Here is a 24,500-nt window from a genome sequence, read left to right on the forward strand (position 1 = left end):
ATAGAGTGACTAAGTGACACTAGTAAGGGGTGTTTGTGGACAGTGCTGTAAGTGAGAAAAAATTACTCTTGAGAACTCACCATTGTGCCGGGACTTAAGAAGGACGGAAGGAAAGACAGGGCAAGGGGAGGGAGTAGAAAAGTAGCTAGTAGGCTATGGTGATGTAACGCCCTGAACGTCTCAGGATCGTTTAACAGACACGACAATGAGGACGCAACCACTTGTGAAGGGTTAGTTCTTTTAATGAAGGCAAATAACATACAAAGAACAAACAAAAGTTATAGTCACTGGAATCCTCCAGGCTAAGTACGTTACCAGCCCACAGCACGGATGGTCCTAACCGTCCTCTGCATATACGCCGATCCCGGCGTATGCCAACAGAGGGCAGAAATGAAATGGCCGACAATGCCAATCGGTAGGCTGTGAGGGGCACGAAGAGTGTTGGGGAGAATCGAGGAGTCAGGGAAACACCCAGCCGGGGTCTCTACCTGAAGGGAGCAGCCGCTCAACCTCTTCCTCAGACTGCACCGGGACGCGGAGTCACCTCCTGGTGATGCGTCACCGATACCCCAATCACAAGCAAGACGACTGAACCGAGAGCAGCCGCTCGATCGATCCTGTGGACTTCCGAGTCTGTAACGCGGCAAACACCTCCTGGTGTGCGTTACAGCTGGCAGTCCCTGTGTCTCTGGTCGGGCTGGGAGTTACGACTCCAACCAGCAAAAGCGCCACTGCGCTTGGACTCATCCGAGTCAAAAAGCGAAGCTCAATGGTTGACCGGTAGAGCTTCCGGGTCCTTCACAGGTGACGATGGGGCAAGACACGGCCCAGGGAGTAACGACTCGACCTACCTCCGTTCTTGCCTTACTGGAGCACCACTCCGGAACACTGCTCTTCACGAAGCAGGTACGTCGGTGTAAACACAATATCCGACAGCCTTGTACCTCCCGGTTCCTCACTTTATAGGGTGTGTTTTCCTTGAGTTATGTAACAGCTCTCCTGTTTACATAAGGGCGTGTTTCCCTTGAGTTATGTAACAGCTCTCATGTTTACATAAGGGCGTGTTTCCCTTGAGTTATGTAACAGCTCTCCAGTTTACATAAGGGCGTGTTTCCCTTGAGTTATGTAACAGCTCTCCTGTTTACATAACCTCTCAACCGCTAAGCATCCTGGGAGATGTAGTCCGTTTTCGCTGGTTACCGTTTTCCTCCCCTCGTATGACAGGAATTCTTGACAGTACATCCTCCCTCTCAGCGGCTCCCCACGGGTCCAGCGCTGGCAGGAAAACGCCGATGGAACAAGGAGACCAAGCGCGGAGCATGAACCCCTTCAGCCGGTTCCCATGAATGCTCCTCCGGGCCATAGCCTTGCCACGCAACCAGGTACCACAGCTTCCCCCTGCGCCATTTGGACGCCCGTATGCCCGACACTTCATACTCCACCTCCGACTCCACGCATACCGGCCTAGGTGTCCCAGACGGCTTGGAGGGTGCTAGTTTGAGCAATGATACATGAAAGACAGGGTGTATCCGCAATGACTGGGGCAAGCACACCTTCACGTTCACGGGACCCATACACTTGGTAATTCGATAGGGGCCCATGTACTTGGGATGGAACACACTGTTCTTTCGAAACCTCATGTTTCTTGTGGATATCCAGACGTAGTCTCCAGTGCGGTACAGTGGCCCGGGCCTTCTCTTCCTATCTGCCGCAGCCTTGTATCTTCTCTTGGCCTCTATTAGGACAGCCCTCGAGCGCATCAACGTGTCTTTTATGTGTGCCACCCTGTCCGCTGTGGCGGGAATCCTGTCCTCTCTGAACGGATGTAGAAATGGCAAGAACCTGGGATGTTGGCCATAGTTGCTATAGAACGGAGATGACTGTGTGGAGCTGTGAGTGGCGTTGTTATAGGCTATCTCTGCAACCCATAGCAAGTCGACCCATTCTTCCCTGCCCTGGTCCACAAAACATCGCAGATACTGTTTGAGCGTTTGGTTCAGGCGCTCGGTTTGGCCGTCCGTTTGAGGGTGGTAGCTGGTGGACAGGGCGGTCTTAACATGCAGCGCAGTGCACCAAGTCTTCCAGAATTGCGCAGTAAACTGCGACCCCCGGTCCGACACGATCACCCCAGGTAATCCATGCAGTCGTACCACATTCTTTAGGAGTAGTGACGCCAATTCCCCGGCCGTAGGGACTCTCTTGCAGGGGATGAAGTGCCCCATTTTCGTCAAGTAATCCACCACCACCAGTATTGCCGTCATCCCCTGGTCTACCGGTAGGCCCACCACGAAGTCCAGTGATATGCTATCCCATGGTCTATCCGGGGTCGGAAGTGGATGTAAGAGCCCTTGGGTTCGGCCATGGTCGGCCTTCATGGTAGCACACGTAGGACACTCCTGTCCCCACCTCCTGACATCCACTCTCATGGTTGGCCACCAGAAATGCCGTCCCATGCTAGCCACCGTTTTTTCAAAGCCCAAATGACCTGCGCATGGAGAGTCATGGCACCAGATGAATGCTTGTTTCCTTAGCCTAGGCGTGGGTATCAATAGGCACCTGCCCTTCAGGGGTATCCCGTCCTTCAGCTGCCATTCTCTGTGACTGAGGAGCCACCTCCGCCATGCGAATGACCTGATCCCTCTCTTTATTCCCCTCAGGAAAGTATCCGGTTGGATAACCCCCAATACCATCCTCGGGGAAATGATGGAACGCTCGGTCACAGGCAATGGTTCCTTAACTGCAGATTGACGGGACAGGGCGTCCGCCTTCCGGTTTTCCGTCCCCGGCCGATATGTGATGCGGAAGTTGAACCCCGCAAAGAAGATCATCCACCGCAGCTGCCTGGGAGAAAGGTGTCTAGTGGCCGTCATGAACTGTAGGTTCCGATGGTCCGTGTACACCGATACCACATGTCTTGCCCCCATCAACCAATGCCTCCATTCGGTGAAGGCGTCCTTGATTGCGAGAAGCTCCTTCTCCGCAATATGGTAGTTGCGTTCGGCGTCGTTGAGTTTGCGGGACATGTACGCAACGGGATGAAGCACCCCTGTGTCGTGGTTGCGTTGGGACAAGATAGCCCCCAGCGCCACATCCGACGCGTCCGCTTCCACCACGTAGGGGAGATCCGGATCGGGGTGAGCCAAAACCGGCGCCTTACCAAAGGCGCTTTTCAGGGCCTCAAAGGCTTTGTTCGCTTCAGGGGACCAGACAAACTCCTTGGACTTCCTCAGTAGCTGTGTGATTGGGGCCACCACTCCTGAAAATCCATCTATAAACCGCCTGTAAAAGTTGGCGAAGCCAATGAAACTTTGGACGTCCTTCACGCTTTGGGGCACCGGCCATTCTTTCACCGCCTTGATCTTTCGTTCTGCCATCTCCTGTCCCTCTGGACTCAGCATCACTCCGAGGAATTCCACGGAAGTGACGTGGAAGTCACACTTGCTGAGTTTACAAAACAGCATGTTTTCCCTCAGCTTTTGGAGCACAGCTTTGACGTGGTGTACGTGCTCCTCCACACTGGACGAATAGATGAGGATGTCGTCGATATATACGACCACGTAGATATCCAACTCCTCTCTGAATACCTCATTCAAAAAGTACTGAAAGGCTGCCGGGGCGTTGCACAGACCGAACGGCATGACGAGGTACTCAAAAAGGCCGAACCTGGTCTTAAAGGCGGTCTTCCACTCGTCTCCGTCCCTCATGCGCACCAGATGGTAGGCCCCTTTCAAATCCAACTTGGTGTAGATACGAGCTTTCTTGACCTGTTCCAGAAGTACACTGATGAGAGGCAAGGGGTACCGATTTTTTATGGTTATCGCATTCAATGCCCTAAAGTCCACACAGGCTCTCAGCTCCCCATTAGCCTTCGGGATGAAGAAGAGTGGCGAGGCGGCCGGAGACTTGGACGGGCGGATGAATCCTAGCTTGAGGAGTTTATCCAGGTACCCCCGGAGATGCACGTTTTCAGGCTCCGTCAGGGCATACAGCCTGCCGCTGGGAACGCTGGCCCCTGGCACCAGGTCGATCTGGCAGTCAAACTGTCTATGTGGTGGTAGCACTTCCGCCTTCACCTCATCAAATACATCCTCAAAACTGTGATAAGCCTGGGGGAGAGCCACATCTTTTTCTGCCGCTGTAGCCACCGTCTGACTCCCGCTCTCATCTGCGTCAAGGGATTCCGTTCTTATTCCACAATGCAGGATGCAATACGGTGACGTCATTTCGATGCGATGTGTTGGCCAATCCACAAAGGGGTTGTGTTTCTGTAGCCACGGCAATCCCAATATGACGCCATATTGGGGCGCTCGGATGATGTTAAAATCGATTTGTTCCAAATGGTTCCTCCCATATCTCATCGGAAGGACCCCCGTGTGCTGTCCGATGGGCCCCGTCACCAATCGCCTTCCGTCTACCGCATAGACGTCTTCGGGTACTGCTTTGGGAAGAAGCACTAGCCCTAGCCTGCATGCCTCGTTGTGGTCCATAAACATGCCAGTGGCCCCTGAATCCACCATGGCCACAACGGGTATCCACTGGTCATGCACTCCCACGTGCACCGTGATAAACAGGTGTCGTTGTCCCTTAGTGACCGAGTTGGAAAGTGAAGGGATGGATGAGTGACTCCGAGATGCCCCTTCTCTGGTCTTGGAGTCCTCTAGTTTTCCGCCGGTATGTCCACCACGGCTGTTACCGACCGGTTGGCCCGATAACGTGACATCTTCGGTTTGGCAGGGCATTCACGTACGTAGTGGCCTTTTTTGCCACAATATAGGCACAATCCTTGTTTACGGCGTGACTCTTTCTCCGTGGCTGTGAGGCTCGCTCGTATTGCGCCGATGTCCATGGGTTCTCCCTTGGATGCGGTGGAAGTTTCAGGACTTCCCACCGTCACATAGGATGGAAGGGATTTTCCTTTTCTCCCATGATCCCCCTTTCTTTCACTTAGCCTATGTTCCAGCCGTAATACCAGGTTGATAAGGCCCTCACATGTCTTGGGTTGAGGGTCAATATGAGCCACGGCGTCCTTGAGCTCATCGCACAGCCCTTGATGGAAGAGCGCCGTCTGTTTAGCAACAGGCCACTTGGTTTCCGCAACCAGCCTTCGGAACGCGTTGAGATACTGCACCAGGTCGTTGGATCCCTGTCTCAACTCAAGCATTTCACGGTCCGCCGTGTACGAGTCAGCCCTTCTGTCGAATACCTTCAGGAATTCCTCGCGAAAAGCACCCCAATCACATAAGAGGGGGTCGTCCCTGCTCACCAGAGGTACGGCCCATTGTGCCGCGTTTCCAGCCAAATAGGATATAAGGAAAGCCACACGAGCCTGACTCGTGGGGAACGCCTTTGGTTTGCACGATAAATGTAGCGCCACTTGTGTGAGGAATACCTGCACTGTGTTAGGATCCCCACTGTACCTCTCTGGTGTTGCCAAGGGGATGGCTACCGGCATTTCCACTACTACCGCAGGGGTCTGGTTCGTGAGGGAGGTGCTGGGCGTGAGCGGGTCCAATTGGATAGCATCCAGTCTGGCTTTTACATCGGCTGTTTCTTGCCTAGAGGCAGCCACTTCAACTTGCATGGCCGCTAAAGCAGCCAGCACATCATCAAGTGTTGCCATGTCTGTTATCGACCGGGAGACAGTTAGTGTTATTAAGGTCGGATATTTTGTAACGCCCTGAACGTCTCAGGATCGTTTAACAGACACGACAATGAGGACGCAACCACTTGTGAAGGGTTAGTTCTTTTAATGAAGGCAAATAACATACAAAGAACAAACAAAAGTTATAGTCACTGGAATCCTCCAGGCTAAGTACGTTACCAGCCCACAGCACGGATGGTCCTAACCGTCCTCTGCATATACGCCGATCCCGGCGTATGCCAACAGAGGGCAGAAATGAAATGGCCGACAATGCCAATCGGTAGGCTGTGAGGGGCACGAAGAGTGTTGGGGAAAATCGAGGAGTCAGGGAAACACCCAGCCGGGGTCTCTACCTGAAGGGAGCAGCCGCTCAACCTCTTCCTCAGACTGCACCGGGACGCGGAGTCACCTCCTGGTGATGCGTCACCGATACCCCAATCACAAGCAAGACGACTGAACCGAGAGCAGCCGCTCGATCGATCCTGTGGACTTCCGAGTCTGTAACGCGGCAAACACCTCCTGGTGTGCGTTACAGCTGGCAGTCCCTGTGTCTCTGGTCGGGCTGGGAGTTACGACTCCAACCAGCAAAAGCGCCACTGCGCTTGGACTCATCCGAGTAAAAAAGCGAAGCTCAATGGTTGACCGGTAGAGCTTCCGGGTCCTTCACAGGTGACGATGGGGCAAGACACGGCCCAGGGAGTAACGACTCGACCTACCTCCGTTCTTGCCTTACTGGAGCACCACTCCGGAACACTGCTCTTCACGAAGCAGGTACGTCGGTGTAAACACAATATCCGACAGCCTTGTACCTCCCGGTTCCTCACTTTATAGGGTGTGTTTTCCTTGAGTTATGTAACAGCTCTCCTGTTTACATAAGGGCGTGTTTCCCTTGAGTTATGTAACAGCTCTCCTGTTTACATAAGGGCGTGTTTCCCTTGAGTTATGTAACAGCTCTCCAGTTTACATAAGGGCGTGTTTCCCTTGAGTTATGTAACAGCTCTCCTGTTTACATAACCTCTCAACCGCTGAGCATCCTGGGAGATGTAGTCCGTTTTCGCTGGTTACCGTTTTCCTCCCCTCGTATGACAGGAATTCTTGACAGGTGACAAGCTTGTACTATGCACTTCTAAAACCCATTATGTCACCCTTGCATTAAAACGCACAAATCTTCACATATTTTCAATGTGAAATAATGTTATTATCTACAAGGCAGGCTTTCATGGTGGTAGTGGTGCTAAACATGGGAGCGGACTCTGCCACCATTTCATTCGGACGCTCACACCATTTCTATTTTAAGGCACCAATGGAGCCACAGTATGTCCTCCCAGCAAGACCTCCATAATCTATTGGACCCATAAGAGGGCGCTAACATGGCGCAGTAGGAGGTGTGCACAGACACTGTCATTTTTTAGGAGTTTCCATCACTATCATCGTTTAGATCAGTGCCAGAATTGTTAGTGATACTTCACTTCCCCGTGACTGTACCAGCATCACATGATCAGCAAAAAACTTCTTGTCCCACTTGGGCCGCATGTATACAACCCACCTCTTTATTTAAGCTACTGAATAATTTTAGTCAACAAGCTGTGAACCCCTTGGTGGAGAGACCTAAAATGAGATTCTAACAGTGGTGCGTATGTGCGTGTACTGGATTCCACAATCTGCTGTGGGCGTGGTGGATTTCCACCTACCCATTCTTAAACTGGACCTTAAAATTGTTTGCATTGGTCAGTCATATCTTTAAAAAACTTTCGGCACAGAGAGATCAGCTCAGAACTAGTTACTGACATGTTTCTTTGTATTTAACAGATTGCGCTATTCCCCTGCTTCATTTGTGTCTTGCTGACTCAAACCGTTTTTTCGGAGCTGCTGGACGTCAAAAGGATTTTGGGCCATTTCATATTCAACTCCTTTAGTAGATATGTTATGGATTTGTAAAGGGTCAATCGATTTCACCTTAATGGACAAACCGCTGTTATTTAAGAAGTACATATGCCCATTCCCTTGATAAGGAGATGAGAGGAAAATGGAGAAAAGTGGAAGGATGTATTTTCCCCATATTTATAGACCAATACAAATGCTGTACTCTGACAGGGGTACACAATTGACTGTCACCGATCTCAGTCCATGAGTCAGCACAATGTGCAAATTGCTTAGGGTTTAGAAATCAATAGGACTTCTGGGAAAACACGTTGCTTAATTCATTTAAAAACTGGGCAGCAGAGATTTGTACTCTGTCAATGCCATCCTGTTTTCGGCAGTTGGGGGCATCCTGTGAAATTTTAATTGCTATTTCAAGTTATAGGTTTACTATTTGCATTTCTGAAGCTAACTGCTCCAGTTATGTTTTCTACGTGTATGAGAGTGATTGGGCTTCTCTATAAGCACGAGGCCTTGTCCACTCTGTCTCTATCATCAGATTCTTACGTTTATGGCAAAGCCCTGACTCTAAACTCTTCCATATGCTCTAAGGTCTGGACCACAATTTTCAACATGCCAATAAATTCGACTTAAGCGGGAGCCTCATGATATTTTAAGCAACAAAATAATTTTCTTTTAATTTTCTCCTGCTTGAAACTTCCTCTATCGTCTGCTTTGTGTTATAGCCAAGGAACCTCTTTTTGAGAGCCTTCAACTTCTTTGCAGGCTCCAGGGCCAGGTCGGGGAATAGGAAGATCTTGTGGGCTTCATGAAGGTAAGATCCTTTAACTGTACCTGCCACCAGACCTAACCCTAATCTCACAAGTCATTGATGTCACATTTTCACTTGCTATACGTGCTTTTATTTGTTTTACTCCAAGGGCATTTGTCTACAAAGATAGGGTAATTTTCCTTCTCAAGCTCCAGCACATCCGTTATCCAATTTGCATGAAGAGGGCTGGGTATTCTCCCTCTAACCACCTTCGAAGCCCTAGGATTTTTATCTGGTTGTAATGTATTGTATTTTCTTGTAGTTACCGTCTGTAAGGTAAGAAGTAATTGTTTTCCCAATGGCCAATATTTTACGTTTTTTTGTTAGACTTTTATGAGCGCTATAACTGCTGCATTATCATCCTCTTGGGTCTGCTTTGAGGTTCTCCAACCTACATTCCAGAACTATAAATCATTCCTTTAACTTGTCAAATTTACCTTAAAGTTTTTAATATGATTTCTCAAATTCTAAAGAAGACTATTATCATTGGGTTTCCACAGGTTGTTGATCCTTTGATTTTGGGGCCAGATGCACAACCCTTTTTTGTGCTCGCAAATTGGAGATCGGCCCGTTTTCGATTTCAAAAAAGGGCCATGGCATGTGCAAATGCTATTTTGCGAGTCACTGACTTGCAAAATAGCGTTTGTGACTCACACTATTAGGAAGGGGCTTCCCTTCCTCATAGCGAGACTCACTGCCATGTACTATTGTTTTGCGGCTGCAAAACACTCGCGGTTTACCACCTACTTCAAGTAGGTGGTAAACCACTCACAAACGGGAAGGGGTCCCCAGGGGACCCCTTTCCCCTTTGTGAGTGTGTGAGAAAATATTTTTCTCACACACTCAACCCTTCCTAATAGTGAGACTCCCAGGGACCACTACCTGCCATTAAAAAAAATGAAACTGAAAAGTTTCATTTTTCTTTTTTAAATACATCCCGTTTTCCTTTAAGGAAAACGGGGTGCATTTAAAACAAAGCAGTCCCATGGATGGAGGTCTGCTGACCCCAGCAGGCCACCATCCCTGGGAATGCTAGCCATTCCCAATTGGGTCACAAATTGCACTTGCCTCATGAATATTAATGAGGCATGCAATTTACGACCCCATTGGGAATCGCAAACAGTGTCTGAGACACTGTTGTACAATCACATTTGCAAGTCGCAAATTGCGGGTCGCAATTCGACGCAATTTGCGACTCGCAAAAGTGAATGGTCATACATCTGGCCCTTGGTGTGGTTTTGCTCCCACATAGATAAAAAAGTCTAATTCTCCCACCTTTTATTTTGGCTACCTTTAGGATGCCACCCCCACTCACAGATTTGCACTCTATGGCCTCTAATCTTTGTGAACCTGGATTCAGTTGAATGCTGCACCCTTACAAGATAACAGATGGTTGTGATGGTCATCCTTTTCCCTGCCCATTTTCTTGCACTGAGCATTTCTTAACAGCACTCCTCTCTACACCTGAGTCAGTTAAAGACCTACAGTCCTAATGTGCTGTTTCATCACTGCAAGCTCTCTCACAATCTTGCTCGGTCTGTCGCCTCCCATTCTAGGTGAATGATCCACAAAGCTCTGTTGTACAGCCCTCCCACATCTTTCAGATCTCCCTCAGAGTGGACAGTATAATTGATAGCCACTGCTAAGTTGATCCCTTTGTGGGGATTCTGGCTCCTCTTGCATTTCAAGCTGGTCTTCCCCCAAGTCTCAGGGCGATTCTCTTACATCAAGCACCACTTGAACAGAAGCAAGATCTTCCTGCCAGAGCATTGAGAAGGCCTTTCTCATAGATCCACACCGCTTTTGACGAGCCCACTAGTCCATCAGGGAATACCTTATCACAGACCAGGACAAGATGAGTGGCCAAATGTTTTGAAAAATGTGAATGTCATTTAATCTTTAGCTCTTTTAGGAAAAGTTGTGAAGCTCTTCTGTAACACAGTGTATTGTAAAGAGTCATACACTGTGAATAATTTGCAGACAATATCTTTCAAGTAACGGCAGGCAGGCATAGGAATAAAAGCTGCGCCCGCATAAAAGGTGACAGTAGAAAGGTCTTGCCATCTAATTAGTTTTTACATGTGAAGGAGCTGTGTATAAGTAGCCTATCCTGTTAAACAGGCCTCTACAGCCAGGGTTACAAAACAGTTAAAAAGTATAGGTATTAAAATACAAGAGGCTGATAGAAACCAGAGAATTGTGATATAGAGATGTAACTGTGGAAATAATACAGGGGTCAGGGGTCTGATGTGGAGTAGTTGATAATGCAAAATATCCTGATTTATGGAGGAAAGATTGAATTCAGAGGACCACCTACCAGCGGAATTTCCTCCACTATAGGGATAGTGTAGATGAGCAAATTAATCCTATGCATTTCTCTCTGAACTTAGCATTGACTCCGGGAATTGGAAGGCGCACACAAAGTTTAACATGCTTTATTTCTGTGTACTCTGATATCGACATGGTGGGCAAATTGAGAAGATATAGCAAAAATGTTGAAAGACTGAAGCATGACCCATTAGCCCACTGTCAGAGTTCTTGAATGAGAACCTCAAGGTTTGCCAAATTGACTAGGATAAAATAAATACAGAAGAGTCTCAATAACTGCAGAGACTGTCTTAGTGCACAATCTCCCCTCAAATATCTCATGTATGGGTGTAGCACCTGTCAAAATTGAAAGCCTTTGAGAAAGGAACTCTGTATCCTCTAATAAATACAGATGCCCTCATCTCTGGTAGGTTGTACATGAAAATATTTTGTGAGAAATATCTGACATTAGCATTATCTATGACATTTTGTTAACATATAATTATCATCCCTCTGGGTGTAGATGTTCTAATATTAAGACCAAATGGGGCAATATTTAGGACACAATATTTATGTCAGACAATATTTTAACAGTGATATTCTGGTACCATACCCACTGTTTAATGTGCAGTGATGCCAATTTACCAGTTTTTTACAGGTAGCTGCATCAGGGTCTGTCAGTAAAATGTGACTCCGCCTCAATAGGTGATCTCGGAGTTGGTTGTTAAATGGGTCAAAGGGCATCTTTTACTGCTGCCCTATGAAGAATTGCCCACTACTTGGTGGCCTGTAACACTTTAATGCATAGATTTAAAAAATACAAAAACGAATTGAAAACTATTACTGGGAAAACCAAATAATTAAAACCCTATTTAGCTGAAAAACAAATCAGTAGAAATAAAGTGTATTAGGAAATTAAAGAAAAAATAAACATAGGAAAAGTGAAATAGTGCACATTAATTTACTGAACTAATTAATTTCAAAAGAAAAAAATGAAATGAGTACCCATGGTGAATCCCATTTAAGGAACATAGTTTTAATATTAAAGCATAAAAATATAAGGCTACAAAGGCAGGGTAGGTAAAAAACTAAATATGGAGGAACATGTGTAGAGGATAACAATGAAATCAGGAAGATGGAGGATGAGGAGAGAGGGAGAAGGAATATGGGAGGAAATAATCACAGTGTAAAGAATGTAGGAGGTCTGCATTGGTTACGACCCTCAGAATAGTAGTTTTAAACAAGCATTGGTAATGCCGGTTAGAAGGGCCAGCTGACAGTTTCACTTTCAAGTTAGACCTAAACATCCATGTAGGTTAATGACTGCCCTCCTCCCATCTGTGCTGCAACCAGAGAAAAACACCATAAACTATCTAGTTATTTAAGGCACTTTAATAGCATTGCAGTGTCATGTGTGTCCTTGAAAGTTCAAGCTTCAGCAGCTGGATAAATAAACAAAATAATCAAAGCTCTGTGGACTACAATCACTTTTTTAAGGATGCACATAACTTCTGTTGAATCAAAACATGTACTTCTCACTCCCAACATGTGGGTGGAGCCAAACCCCTCTCTAGTTTTGCTTAGATAATTGTCTGGCGACAGCTGTGCACTCAAACCACACCACAAAAAGAGAAGGGAAACATCACCCATCAACAGGAAATGGAGAGACAGGGGAATAGATGAAAAGTCAACAGAGATAATCTGTTTTGAAGATTGGATGCGTATAGAACTTAAATGATGTAAAATGCAATAAAAAGATCATCTATGAACTGATTTCTGTAAAATAGGAAATGAAATATCTTGAAAAATTCGATCATACAGTTTAGGTGAAATGGTTTCTCAGATATGGTACTCTAAGAATGCAGTTTTCTTTGAAATCACATCACAGCTCTGCGACCATCACCAACTATGTCTTTACCATATTTTTACTAAAATCTGAAATTTAAAGTGCCACAGCTAGTTACCAAAAGGACAAATTCTTGTGCTATCTAATGATAAATGTTTTGTTTTGACTATGTCAACTGCCTGATTCCCGAATGTAACAACATTAAATGTAACCATGGCATTAAAGAGCAAATTAACTTTTTCACCAACCAGATCCAAAGCACTCTTCACAGCGGATAGCACACCATGGACAGGTTCAATAAGACGAACATCCTTTATAATACTAGGCAGGAAAGCCTCAATTTTCTTCATATATTCATCGGTTTTCTCTCGCCAGACGTCTTCCAGCGGCATAAATGTTACCTCATAGTAAGCCGCCTTCAGCGTTTCAAGCGGTTCTGAAACACAAACAAAAAATATATATATATATATAATGTGGCTAAGCAATGGGCTGTTTCTCAACCTTCTCAGAGTGTCCAATGAAATAATTATTTTTGTGCCTTTTTATGCCTTTTTATGCCTTGCTATTCTAGAAATTCTCTACAACTTCTGTGTTTGCAAGTCTGTGCTTATGTTGAGTGCTTGTTGAGAAAACCTATTTAGTATTATATCTGTTTTTATTAACAAAACACAATCCATGTTACAAAAGCGGGATGCCTACAACCCAGCGGGCCGGCTAGTTGTACTTTAGCAATGCAGTCAAGGCGATAATTAGGGTAGTGCCACTCAAAGTTAAACACAGCAAGTCGCCTAAAACCCATCCGGGCCTGCCGCGTCATAAGGGTGAACATTAACTGCTAGTTAGTTAGTGACGTGGGCAGGCAACGAAGCCAGTAAAAAGCGATGGGCACAAGGCCTTATGAGTGCGACTCTCTGAGGTCTGTAGGCTCTAAGTAGTGTTTCGGGTTCAAACAAGGAACGTAATCTAGAAAGAAGATATAAACAGTAAGAAGCAAACCTAGCCCCAACACCCTCTCCTCAGTGAGCCTAAAGTTCCTTAAATGAGGATTAGGCCCTGAAGGTCAAATAAATGCCCTAAACTTTTACAACCCCCCTCTACCCAACGTGCGGCGGATCTAGTGTCCATTCCCGGCGGGAAGGCAGGGTTCGAAAAAAGCGGAGTCATGGGAGAGGGGAATGTGGTCAGATTAGCCCTCCTTGAGACCCTGTCTCAGTAATGTGGGTCGCGTAAATGGTGAAGGGTAGAGTCCCCATGCACGGGCCAATTTCAGGAGCCATGGTTCTCGCCAGATATGATAGCCCGCTACCGCCTGATCCATGAAGACCCAGTATTTCTCTGTCATGGGACGATTCCACTCTACTAAGTAACGCAAGAGGGAAGCGTGGAAATATTGAGTGATGTCAGGGAAGGCGAGGCCTCCGGCTTTCTTGGGCCGCTGGAGCTGTGTTTTTTGTAGTCGTGGGGAAATGGGACCCCATACGAAGCCCTTGATTGCTGCTTGCAGTTGTCGTGGGGCGTGAGGTGGGGGTTCTAATGGCAAAGTTTGGAACAAGTATAAGGCACGTGGTAAGACATTCATTTTAATCGCGGCTAACCTTCCAAACCACGTCAGGGGCAGGCGACGCCAGCGGCGGAGGTCCGCGCGGGTCTGGGCTAGAAGAGTAGAGTAATTCGCCTCAGCAGTTTGACAGATTCCTGTAGAGGGTCAGTCCGAGGTATGTGATCCCCCCCCCCCCCCCGAGACCCAGTCGAAGGGGAAGCGATGCCGGAGAGCCTCCTCTGTGGGTTGGCTGGTGGTAAGATTGAGCACTTGGGATTTCTGCATGTTGATTTTAAAGAACTGACTGAATGTCTGGAGGTCCTGGATTATGGCCGGGAGAGAGGATAGGGGGTGTGCGACTGAAAAGATAATGTCGTCCGCATATAAGCGTATGAGGTGACGGTCCAGGCCAAAGGGGATACCCTGCGCCAGGGGGGTGTCACGAAGTCGTTGGAGCAGGGGCTCCATATATAGAGCAAGAAGTAAGGGGGAAAGGAGACAGCCCTGTCGAGTTCCCCGCCCCACCACGAATTGCTCAGAAATTATGCCATTGACACGAACACCTGGGGGGAGCTATAGATACTCGCGATCCAGCATCTGAACCGGGGGCCCCAGTCCAAAGTGCTCCAGAGTCGCAAATAGATACGACCAATGCACGCGGTCAAAGGCCTTCTCCGCGTCAACCTGTAGAAGAAGGGCCTCCTCCTTGGACCGCTGCACCTTATCGATAAGATGACAGATGCGTTTAGTGTTGTCGCCACACTGTCGTCCCGGAATAAATCCGGACTGATCCGGGTCAACGACACCCGGCATGCGAGGGTTCAGCCTGTGCGCCAAAACACTAGAAAACAACTTCGCGTCAATGTTTAATAAAGAGATCAGACGGTAGGAACTGCAAATTTTGGGATCCTTACCTTGTTTGAGGATCACCGAGATAGATGCCTGTAGCATAGAGGGCGTGAGGGATCCGGTGTCCGCAAATGAGTGAAACAGGCGGGTAAGTATCGGGGCAAGTTCAGTGCAGTAGGTTTTGTAAAAGAGGGCACTGAAGCCATCAGATCCAGGGGTCTTCTGTAACTTCAGCCGGGCGATCGTAGATATCACTTCCTCAATACGAATGGGCGCCTCCAGAGCGTCAGCCTCCCCTCCCGGCAGAGGTGTCACCGTCGCGTCTCTCAAGTATTCGGTAGGGTCAGGTAATAAGGAGGGGTCTGCCGCATAGAGGGAATGATAAAAGGAACGGAAGGCGGAAACTATGCGGGCGTCACTGGTAATAAGCTGACCAGACCCGTCGCGCAATGATTTAACAGAGTGTGCCTCCTGCTGCCCTTGCAAGCAGTGCGCCAGCATGCGGCCCCCTTTGTTGGAGCCAACAAAGTACTTATGTTTTAGTCGGGCAACAGCATGCGCCGCCCGGTCGAGGTCTAAACGGCGGAGTTGGTGGCGTTCCCTTTCCAATTGCCGCCAAATTCGGGGGGGACGCCTGTGCGCTTATGTACAGTTTCCAACTCTCTTACGGTAGCCGCCAGCTCTTCGCGTTTTGTCTGTCGGGTCTTATTCTCATATGCGGCCTTAGCAAGGAGAGCTCCTCGAGCCACTAGTTTAAGCGCCTCCCATATCAAAGAGAGTGGTGTGTCATCCCTGTCATTAGAAGCTAGATATTCTGTGATGCAACGCCTGATGTCAGCAACCACAGCAGGCGACTGGAGCAATGCATCTCGAAAGCGCCAGCGCGATGTAGAAGCAGTGTACTTAGCGGGGAAGCGCAGCGATAGGGTAATGTGTGCGTGGTCAGAGAGGGCCCGTGCTTCAATGGAGGACTCCGTGACCAAGGCCCACGCAGCGGGGGTAACAAGGAAGTGATCAAGCCGGGCATAGGTCTTGTGAGTAGCCGAGTAATATGAAAAATCCTTTTCAGCTGGGTGTAAGCAGCGCCAGGCGTCCTGTGGGAGGGCGGGTCGGATAAACAGACACGGAGGATGAATGTATTTTCCAAAGATGCGTTTTGTTTTATTGTCCACAACAACAGGGTATGTGACACTGGGCGATTCTGCTCCCTGAGGACGGTCGATGGGCTGGATGTTGCTGGTGGTTGGTTCCGTCTCGTCGGGGCCACCCTGGAGGCTCATAAGAGGGGAGAGAAAACAGCCGTCAGTCGCTACTATGCAGAGATAAAATATGCTTGTATACCCGTCACCACACCCGGGTGTTACGATGTCTAGGATTTGTGCTACTCCAGCATCACTCGAGGAAGTGGTTTGTGAAGGGGGGGGGGGGTTTCGTGAGAATATATACACAACAAAAACAGGGTTTTTGCGGGATGCCTTAAGTGCTCAATGTGTCCTAGGAGAAGTATCGGGGACGTGCTTCAAGTGGTTCAAAAAGTGCCTGGCGCCCCTCCCTTTCCCCCGTTTCCCCTTTACCCGCCTCCCTCGTACCGTTCCCCACAATCCCTGGTACTGTTGCCACTCACCGGCTCCGCCGCAACTCTCCCGAGCTGCGGCCGCTCTCCAGCCTCCTCCGGCGGATGCCACCACTCCTCGCTCCACTGCTCCTCCGCTTCGTCCTCTTGATCAGGATCCTCGTCCCGCCGCTCTTCCTCCTCGGGATCGCTGCCTTCGCTCCTTCGCTGCTCCTCGTCTCGGGCTCTTCCTTTCGCAGTTCCGATATCAGGAAAAGTCCAACCTCCATCGTTCCTCTCCCCTTTCATTGGCCGGTCAGGATCTCTTCCGGGGTCATCTCTTCCTGTTTCCGGTCTCGCGGGTACCTCCCTATGTAAGGACACAGAAGAGGTGGGTGTGTCTGGCTGTCCGGTCCCCGCCCCTGTAGCGTTGCCCTGTGGACAGGGGACTCGCAAACGGGCTCGTTCGGATCGGGACTCCGGATTCCCAGGTAAGAGTCCGGCCCGTCCGCCCGCTCTCTCACACGTCCCTAATCCCCACTTCGCGCAACCAGTGCCCTCCTTTAGCCGATAGAGCACCTGAGCCTCCGGTGCGGGAGCCAGAGCGATCTTGTTGACCATTCATAACAAGATTAAGGTTGCCCCCTATTATCACCGTAGGGTCCGGGGAATGTAAGACCTCCGCACAGGCCTCTATTAAGAACTACTCAGGGCGATCATTAGGGGAGTAGATGGAGGCAATAGTGCAGAGGGAGGAACCTACGCGGAGCCGCAGCTCTAAGAGGTGCCCCTTAATGTCTGAGGTGGGTCCCGCTATAGAGCCTCTAAAGTGTTTGGCTACGAGGATGGCCACCCACCCCCCACCGTTTGCTGTTGGAGGAGGACCAGAACTGGTGAGGAAAGTGACTGTGGCACATACGATGGGTATCCTTTTGTAGGAGGTGGGTTTCCTGGATAAATGCAAAAACAACAGTTGATGGACAGAATACAGAACAATGTCATACATTCACCCCAGTACAGAGATCTGGGCCTAAATCCATCATTTTTATGCTCACCATGCCATTCCAATTTGAACCTAGCCGTATGCAAATCAGTCTTGACCCTGTGCCTCATGGGAACAGTCCAGCACGAACTGCCAAGTCAGGTCATCCCTGGACTGGAAACAAGCATCCTAGGACCGGTTTAGGGGTTTCACCCCTCTTCAGCCTGGATGGCTTGATTCCAGTGGCGTGGAGAGCACGGGACCCACGTCTGGGAATACCCGTCCCACTCGGGGTGACAAATGCAAAAACAACAGTTGATGGACAGAATGCAGAACAATGTCATACATTCACCCCAGTACAGAGATCTGGGCCAGGTATGCCCAGACGTGGGTCCTGGGCTCACTGTGCCACTGGCAGTTCAGGCTGGACTGTTCCCATGAGGCACTGGGTCAAGACTGATTTGCATACGGCCAGGTCTAAACTGGGGTGGCATGGTGAGCAAAAGAATGATGGATTTAACCCAGATATCTTGACTGGGGATGAATGTTTTGATTTGTTCTGCATTCCGTCCATCAATTGTGTGTCTTTTGTGGACTGTTCCCATGAGGCACAGGGTCAAGACTGATTTGCATATGGCCAGGTCTAAACTGGGGTGGCATGGTGAGCAAAAGAATGATGGATTTAACCCAGATCTCTTGACTGGGGGTGAATGTTATGATTTGTTCTGCATTCCGTCCATCAATTGTGTGTCTTTTGGTTTCCTGGATAAGGTAGATGTCTCCCCCTGAGTTTTCTAATAAAGGTAAAACCGCCCTCCGCTTTATTGGATTTTTAAGACACTGTACGTTGAGACTACTAACTATTTTAAGATCCAGATGGGGAGGAAGGGGTTAGAGGAGTTTTGCGGGGATGACGCGTTATACCACAACAACGGAGGGCGGAGACGGTATGACGAGTGGGGGGGATGTGTGCGCAGGACTGCCAAGCAAGGGACTAACGGTAGGACACACCGAGGAGAAAACCCGCCCCAACCCACGAATAAAAAATAATCCCAACAACAGAACCAAAACCCAACAACCCCACCCAAAAAGAGATAAACAAAGTCAAAATGAACGTTAAGGTAGAAATATGACGATAGTCCGTCAAGGAAGCACAGCATCGTAGGGTCATGTCACCGGCAGTCTTCCATACCATTGGAGGTAGGTCTGTGCCCATCACTTTGTAGAGGGGTCATCAACTATGAAATCTAGACCGATCTACCCATCCCTCCGATGCCCATCTAGGTGTCCATCTCAGGAGAATTAAAGGCAAGCCTCATGGGGTGGCTGGGCGATCTGTTGTCTGCGACAGCGAGGCAAGCACGGCCTCTCTCTCCTTATCCCTCGTGGCCTGGTCAGCCTTCTGGACAGGAGACTTCCTCCCCATTCTTTGCCATCTCGCCGCACGGGGGGAGCCCAACTCCCCAGGCCGGTCCGGCCGATCAACCAACGCCGTGTCCTCTAGCCCGAGGGCATCCAGAGCTTCAGCAAGAGAGCGGATTTGCAGCAATTTCCCGTTGAGTGTAAAGACAATGCAAAAGGGGTGGCCCCCAGAAAAAGGAATGCCCTTCTCTCGAAGATGCAAGGTTACCTCCCTGAACTCTCGCCGCTTAAGCAATGGCCTCTGAACTGGATGGGTTGCAGTTCTCTCGCTCTCTGGGAATACCCGTCCCACTCGGGGTGACAAATGCAAAAACAACAGTTGATGGACAGAATGCAGAACAATGTCATACATTCACCCCAGTACAGAGATCTGGGCCAGGTATGCCCAGACGTGGGTCCTGGGCTCACTGTGCCACTGGAATAAAGCTATCCTGGCTGAAGAGGGGTGAAACCCCGAAACCGGTCCTAGGATGCTTGTTTCTGGTCCAGGGAGGACCTGGCTTGGCAGTTCGGGCTGGACTGTTCCCATGAGGCACAGGGTCAAGACTGATTCGCATATGGCCAGGTATAAATGGGGGTGGCATGGTGAGCCAAATAATGATGGATTTAACCCAGATCTCTTGACTGGGGGTGAATGTTTTGATTTGTTCTGCATTCCGTCCATCAATTGTGTATCTTTTGCTTTCTCGCCCTAAGTGCGCCAGGTATGCCCAGACGTGGGTCCTGGGTAAATGCAAAAACAACAGTTGATGGACAGAATACAGAACAATGTCATACATTCACCCCAGTACAGAGATCTGGGCCAGGTATGCCCAGACGTGGGTCCTGGGCTCACTGTGCCACTGGAATAAAGCTATCCTGGCTGAAGAGGGGTGAAACCCCAAAACAGGTCCTAGGATGCTTGTTTCTGGTCCAGGGAGGACCTGGCTTGGCAGTTCGGGCTGGACTGTTCCCATGAGGCACAGGGTCAAGACTGATTCGCATATGGCCAGGTCTAAACGGGGGGTGGCATGGTGAGCCAAATAATGATGGATTTAACCCAGATCTCTTGACTGGGGGTGAATGTTTTGATTTTTTCTGCATTCCGTCCATCAATTGTGTGTCTTTTGCTTTCTCGCCCTAAGTGCGCCAGGTATGCCCAGACGTGGGTCCTTGGCTCACTGTGCCACTGGAATAAAGCTAACCTGGCTGAAGAGGGGTGAAACCCCGAAACCGGTCCTAGGATGCTTGTTTCCGGTCCAGGGAGGACCTGGCTTGGCAGTTCGGGTTGGACTGTTCCCATGAGGCACCGGGTCAAGACTGATTTGCATATGGCCAGGTCTAAACTGGGGTGGCATGGAGAGCAAAAGAATGATGGATTTAACCCAGATCTCTTGACTGGGGGTGAATGTTTTGATTTGTTCTGCATTCCGTCCATCAATTGTGTGTCTTTTGCTTTCTCGCCCTAAGTGCGCCAGGTATGCCCAGACGTGGGTCCTGGGCTCACTGTGCCACTGGAATAAAGCTACCCTGGCTGAAGAGGGGTGAAACCCCGAAACCGGTCCTAGGATGCTTGTTTCCAGTCCAGGGAGAACCTGGCTTGGCAGTTCAGGCTGGACTGTTCCCATGAGGCACAGGGTCAAGACTGATTTGCATACGGCCAGGTCTAAACTGGGGTGGCATGGTGAGCAAAAGAATGATGGATTTAACCCAGGTATCTTGACTGGGGATGAATGTTTTGATTTGTTCTGCATTCCGTCCATCAATTGTGTCTTTTGCTTTCTCGCCCTAAGTGCGCCAGGTATGCCCAGACGTGGGTCCTGGGCTCACTGTGCCACTGGAATAAAGCTATCCTGGCTGAAGAGGGGTGAAACCCCGAAACTGGTCCTAGGATGCTTGTTTCCGGTCCAGGGAGGACCTGGCTTGGCAGTTCGGGCTGGACTGTTCCCATGAGGCACAGGGTCAAGACTGATTTGCGTATGGCCAGGTCTAAACTGGGGTGGCATGGTAAGCAAAAGAATGATGGATTTAACCCAGATCTCTTGACTGGGGGTGAATGTTTTGATTTGTTCTGCATTCCGTCCATCAATTGTGTGTCTTTTGTGGACTGTTCCCATGAGGCACAGGGTCAAGACTGATTTGCATATGGCCATCTCTAAACTGGGGTGGCATGGTGAGCAAAAGAATGATGGATTTAACCCAGATCTCTTGACTGGGGGTGAATGTTATGATTTGTTCTGCATTCCGTCCATCAATTGTGTGTCTTTTGGTTTCCTGGATAAGGTAGATGTCTCCCCCTGAGTTTTCTAATAAAGGTAAAACCTCCCTCCGCTTTATTGGATTTTTAAGACCCTGTACGTTGAGACTAACTATTTTAAGATCCAGATGGGGAGGAAGGGGTTAGAGGAGTTTTGCGGGGAATAAGTGTTATACCACAATAACGGAGGGCGGAGACGGTATGACGAGTGGGGGGGGATGTGCGCGCAGGACTGCCAAGCAAGGGACTAACGGTAGGACACACTGAGGAGAGAACCCGCCCCAACCCACAAATAAAAAATAATCCCAACAACAGAACCAAAACCCAACAACCCCACCCAAACAAAGTCAAAATGAACGTTAAGGTAAAAATATGACGATAGTCCGTCAAGGAAGCACAGCATCGTAGGGTCATGTCACCGGCAGTCTTCCATACCATTGGAGGTAGGTCTGTGCCCATTCCTTTGTAGAGGGGTCATCAACGATGAAATCTGGACCGATCTACCCATCCCTCCGATGCCCATCTAGGTGTCCATCTCAGGAGAATTAAAGGCAAGCCTCATGGGGTGGCTGGGCGATCTGTTATCTGCGACAGCGAGGCAAGCACGGCCTCTCTCTCCTTATCCCTTGTGGCCTGGTCAGCCTTCTGGACAGGAGACTTCCTCCCCATTCTTTGCCATCTCGCCACACGGGGGGAGCCCAACTCCCCAGGCCGGTCCGGCCGATCAACCGACGCCGTGTCCTCTAGCCCGAGGGCATCCGAGCTTCAGCAAGAGAGCGGATTTGCAGCAATTTCCCGTTGAGTGTAAAGACAATGCAAAAGGGGTGGCCCCCAGAATAGGGAATGCCCTTCTCTCGAAGATGCAAGGTTACCACCCTGAACTCTCGCCGCTTAAGCAATGGCCTCTGAACTGGATGGGTTGCAGTTCGCTCGCTCTCCGGAGAATACTCTCCTTCAGTTGGAATTCATGTACACACACGAGGATGTCCGGTGGCGGAGATTTGTTGCCACTTGGGAGGCCCACCCAATGGGCCCGGTCCATTTTGATATCCAGTGACTCTGACTCCCCCAGAACCAGGCAGAACAGTGCCGTGACATAGGCCCTGAGGTCGTCTCCCTCTTCATTCCACGGAACGCCTCGGATCCAGATGTGGTTCCGCCAGGAGCGGTTCTCCAAGTCCTCGACGTGGGCCTGGAGATCAAGGTGCTGCTCCCTGTGGCGCAGCATGTCTTGTTGTAGTTGATGGAGGTCTTCTTCCCTACTGACGTTGTGCTCCTCAAGCGTGGCAACCCTCTCTTCGATCTCGTTAACGTCTCTGCGTACTTCTCTGAAATCCGCCGCTAGTTGGCCCCGGAGTTCCTGGATGTCCTCCTTTATGGAAGCAAAGAGCTCAAGCATGAAGGCCTTGGTGGCAGGTGAGTCGTCGCTGCCTGCCATGACCTGAGGCCTCTCGCCGGTTGCTGCGGCCGCTCCCTGCTGTTTTATGAGCATCTCCTTCAACGTTTTCTCCTTCCTGCCTCGCAAGGTGGACATTCTGTAGGAGCCCAGCCACGGCAGAACGCCTCACCCCCAGCCCGCCTCAGCAGCCCCCGGTCGTCCACAGGAGCCCTGGGGAGGTCCAGTCCAGAGGAATGCGCTGTGCCCCGGGGCGCTGCTCCCAAGTCCCAGGACAGGTAGAGCTGTCAGACACCAGCTCGCACGGGATCAAAACAGAGGGGGGGAGCTGTTGCCTCAATCCACTGACCAGGTCTCCCATGCAGATAGGACCCAAATGGACCGCACACTCACAAGTACGGCCCATAACTGGGCCACAGCAGCGGGCATAGTCTCAGGCGCCCCGGAGCCCCAGGACCCCTGTCACTAAGACAATTCCTCCAACGTCCACCGTCCGCCGATCTATGGACCGGGAGTGACCCCACCGGGCTGCACTGCGCATTACCCAGCAGCCTTTTGCCTCCCACCAAGTATCTATACATGTAGGCCCAAGTGATCACCAACACACAACAGGAGGGATCTTCAACAGCCGCCCTCAGCCGAGTCACAGTGCCCTGAAGATGTAAATCAAGCCAATGGTTCGGCTCATTCAGCGCCCACCGTCCGCCGATCCGCGGACCGGGAGGATCTTCACAGGGTCGCGCCGCAAAGCACTCAGCGCCCACAGCACTCAGGGCCCACCCGCCGCCCACCTGTCCCGTGCAGTCGACCGGGGATGGGGCAGGGCTCCACAGCTGCCGTCAAGCCAGAGGGGATCGCCGCAGCACTCCTACCCGGGAAGAGGCAAGAAGCACCAGCCCCTTCTCAGAGGACGGGCCCCGTACCGCAGCTGACACAGTTCCCCCTCCGACCACCCGGCGAGGTCATCCACTCCTCCGGGGGCCAGCGGCGGGATAGCACAAAAAGGCGCTGTTGCAGTCGGGTGCGTGACAGCGGCCGCGCTGACCTCATCGTCGCCGCACCTCACTGGATGTCTCACAGATGGGTACCACGAGTGCCACCGCTGCAGTCCACCATCCGCAGAGCGGCACTGTCAGGTGCATCGGCTGTCAAGGGACCAGTATCGGAGCCGCGCTCCCTCGCAGGCCCAGTAGGCCGTTGCTCCCCTCCGCCGCAGATGTCAGCAAGGAAGAGGTTGCCGCTGGGGAGAGTCAGCCCGCCAACGCAGGACAGAGTGCCGGTGTCGTCCAGACTCCGTGGACGGGCGGATGGCACCAGAGTTGGGTGATATAACAATGCTGGATCTTATCGGCGTCGGAGGGACAGGATTCCACGTCCTATCTCGCCGCCATCTTGGACACGCCCCCGAGAAAACCTATTTGAGCCTAAAAAGCTGGTTATTGTAAAGGATGTTAAAAATGTGATGACTGAAAAAAAATTTGATGACTGTTCTTTTTCTGTTCATCATAGTTCTGGAAGCTGTACTTTCATTTTCCCGACACATCTTTCGTATTTGACTAAGAGAAAGTGAAGATAGACTACATGAAAAACAAAAGGGATTGGACTTTATGAATAGTTACACCCTTCTTGATTCGGATCTCAATACGCAAACAGTCATCTGTGGTTAACACACCAGAAAATGTGTTTTTACTGAGACCTCCTTCACATAAAGGACACTGCTCCATAGGCCCCATCTCTGCAAAAGGACCACGTCCTTGTGGCGTCACTTTGGCCAGCTCATGAGGGTAGCGCAAGTGACATCACTTGATATTTGACTTCAGAATCAGTTAAAGGAAGTGACATCATGTAACCTACCTTTCCATCCAACAGAGTGATAAGCGAGCCAGGACTTAGGCCCTGACAAGATTAAGCCCTTTTGATAAAATAAAAAAAACAGATAGTTAAGCAGAGCCCAGTAGGGCCCTCTCTTTCTGCTCTCCCCTAGCCAGAAGCAAAATAACCTTCCTTTCTGTCTCACACTGGAGCTACAATGAAATG

The 24,500-nt window shown here is 49.9% G+C and overlaps 1 protein-coding gene across 1 annotated transcript in view; it reads right to left on the reverse strand.

The window, feature by feature from the left end:
* APOLTP (apolipoprotein lipid transfer particle homolog) overlaps positions 1-24,500 on the reverse strand; it is a 1,292,669-nt gene that overhangs the window by 105,447 nt on the left and 1,162,722 nt on the right. The window contains exon 66 of the mRNA XM_085632129.1: positions 12,735-12,922. Within this exon, the coding sequence (XP_085488255.1) occupies positions 12,735-12,922 (188 nt within the window). The remainder of the gene's footprint in view (positions 1-12,734; positions 12,923-24,500) is intronic.

The sequence above is a fragment of the Triturus cristatus genome, chromosome 10 (assembly GCF_964204655.1).
Source record: "Triturus cristatus chromosome 10, aTriCri1.1, whole genome shotgun sequence".
NCBI classification, from domain to species: Eukaryota; Metazoa; Chordata; class Amphibia; order Caudata; family Salamandridae; genus Triturus; species Triturus cristatus.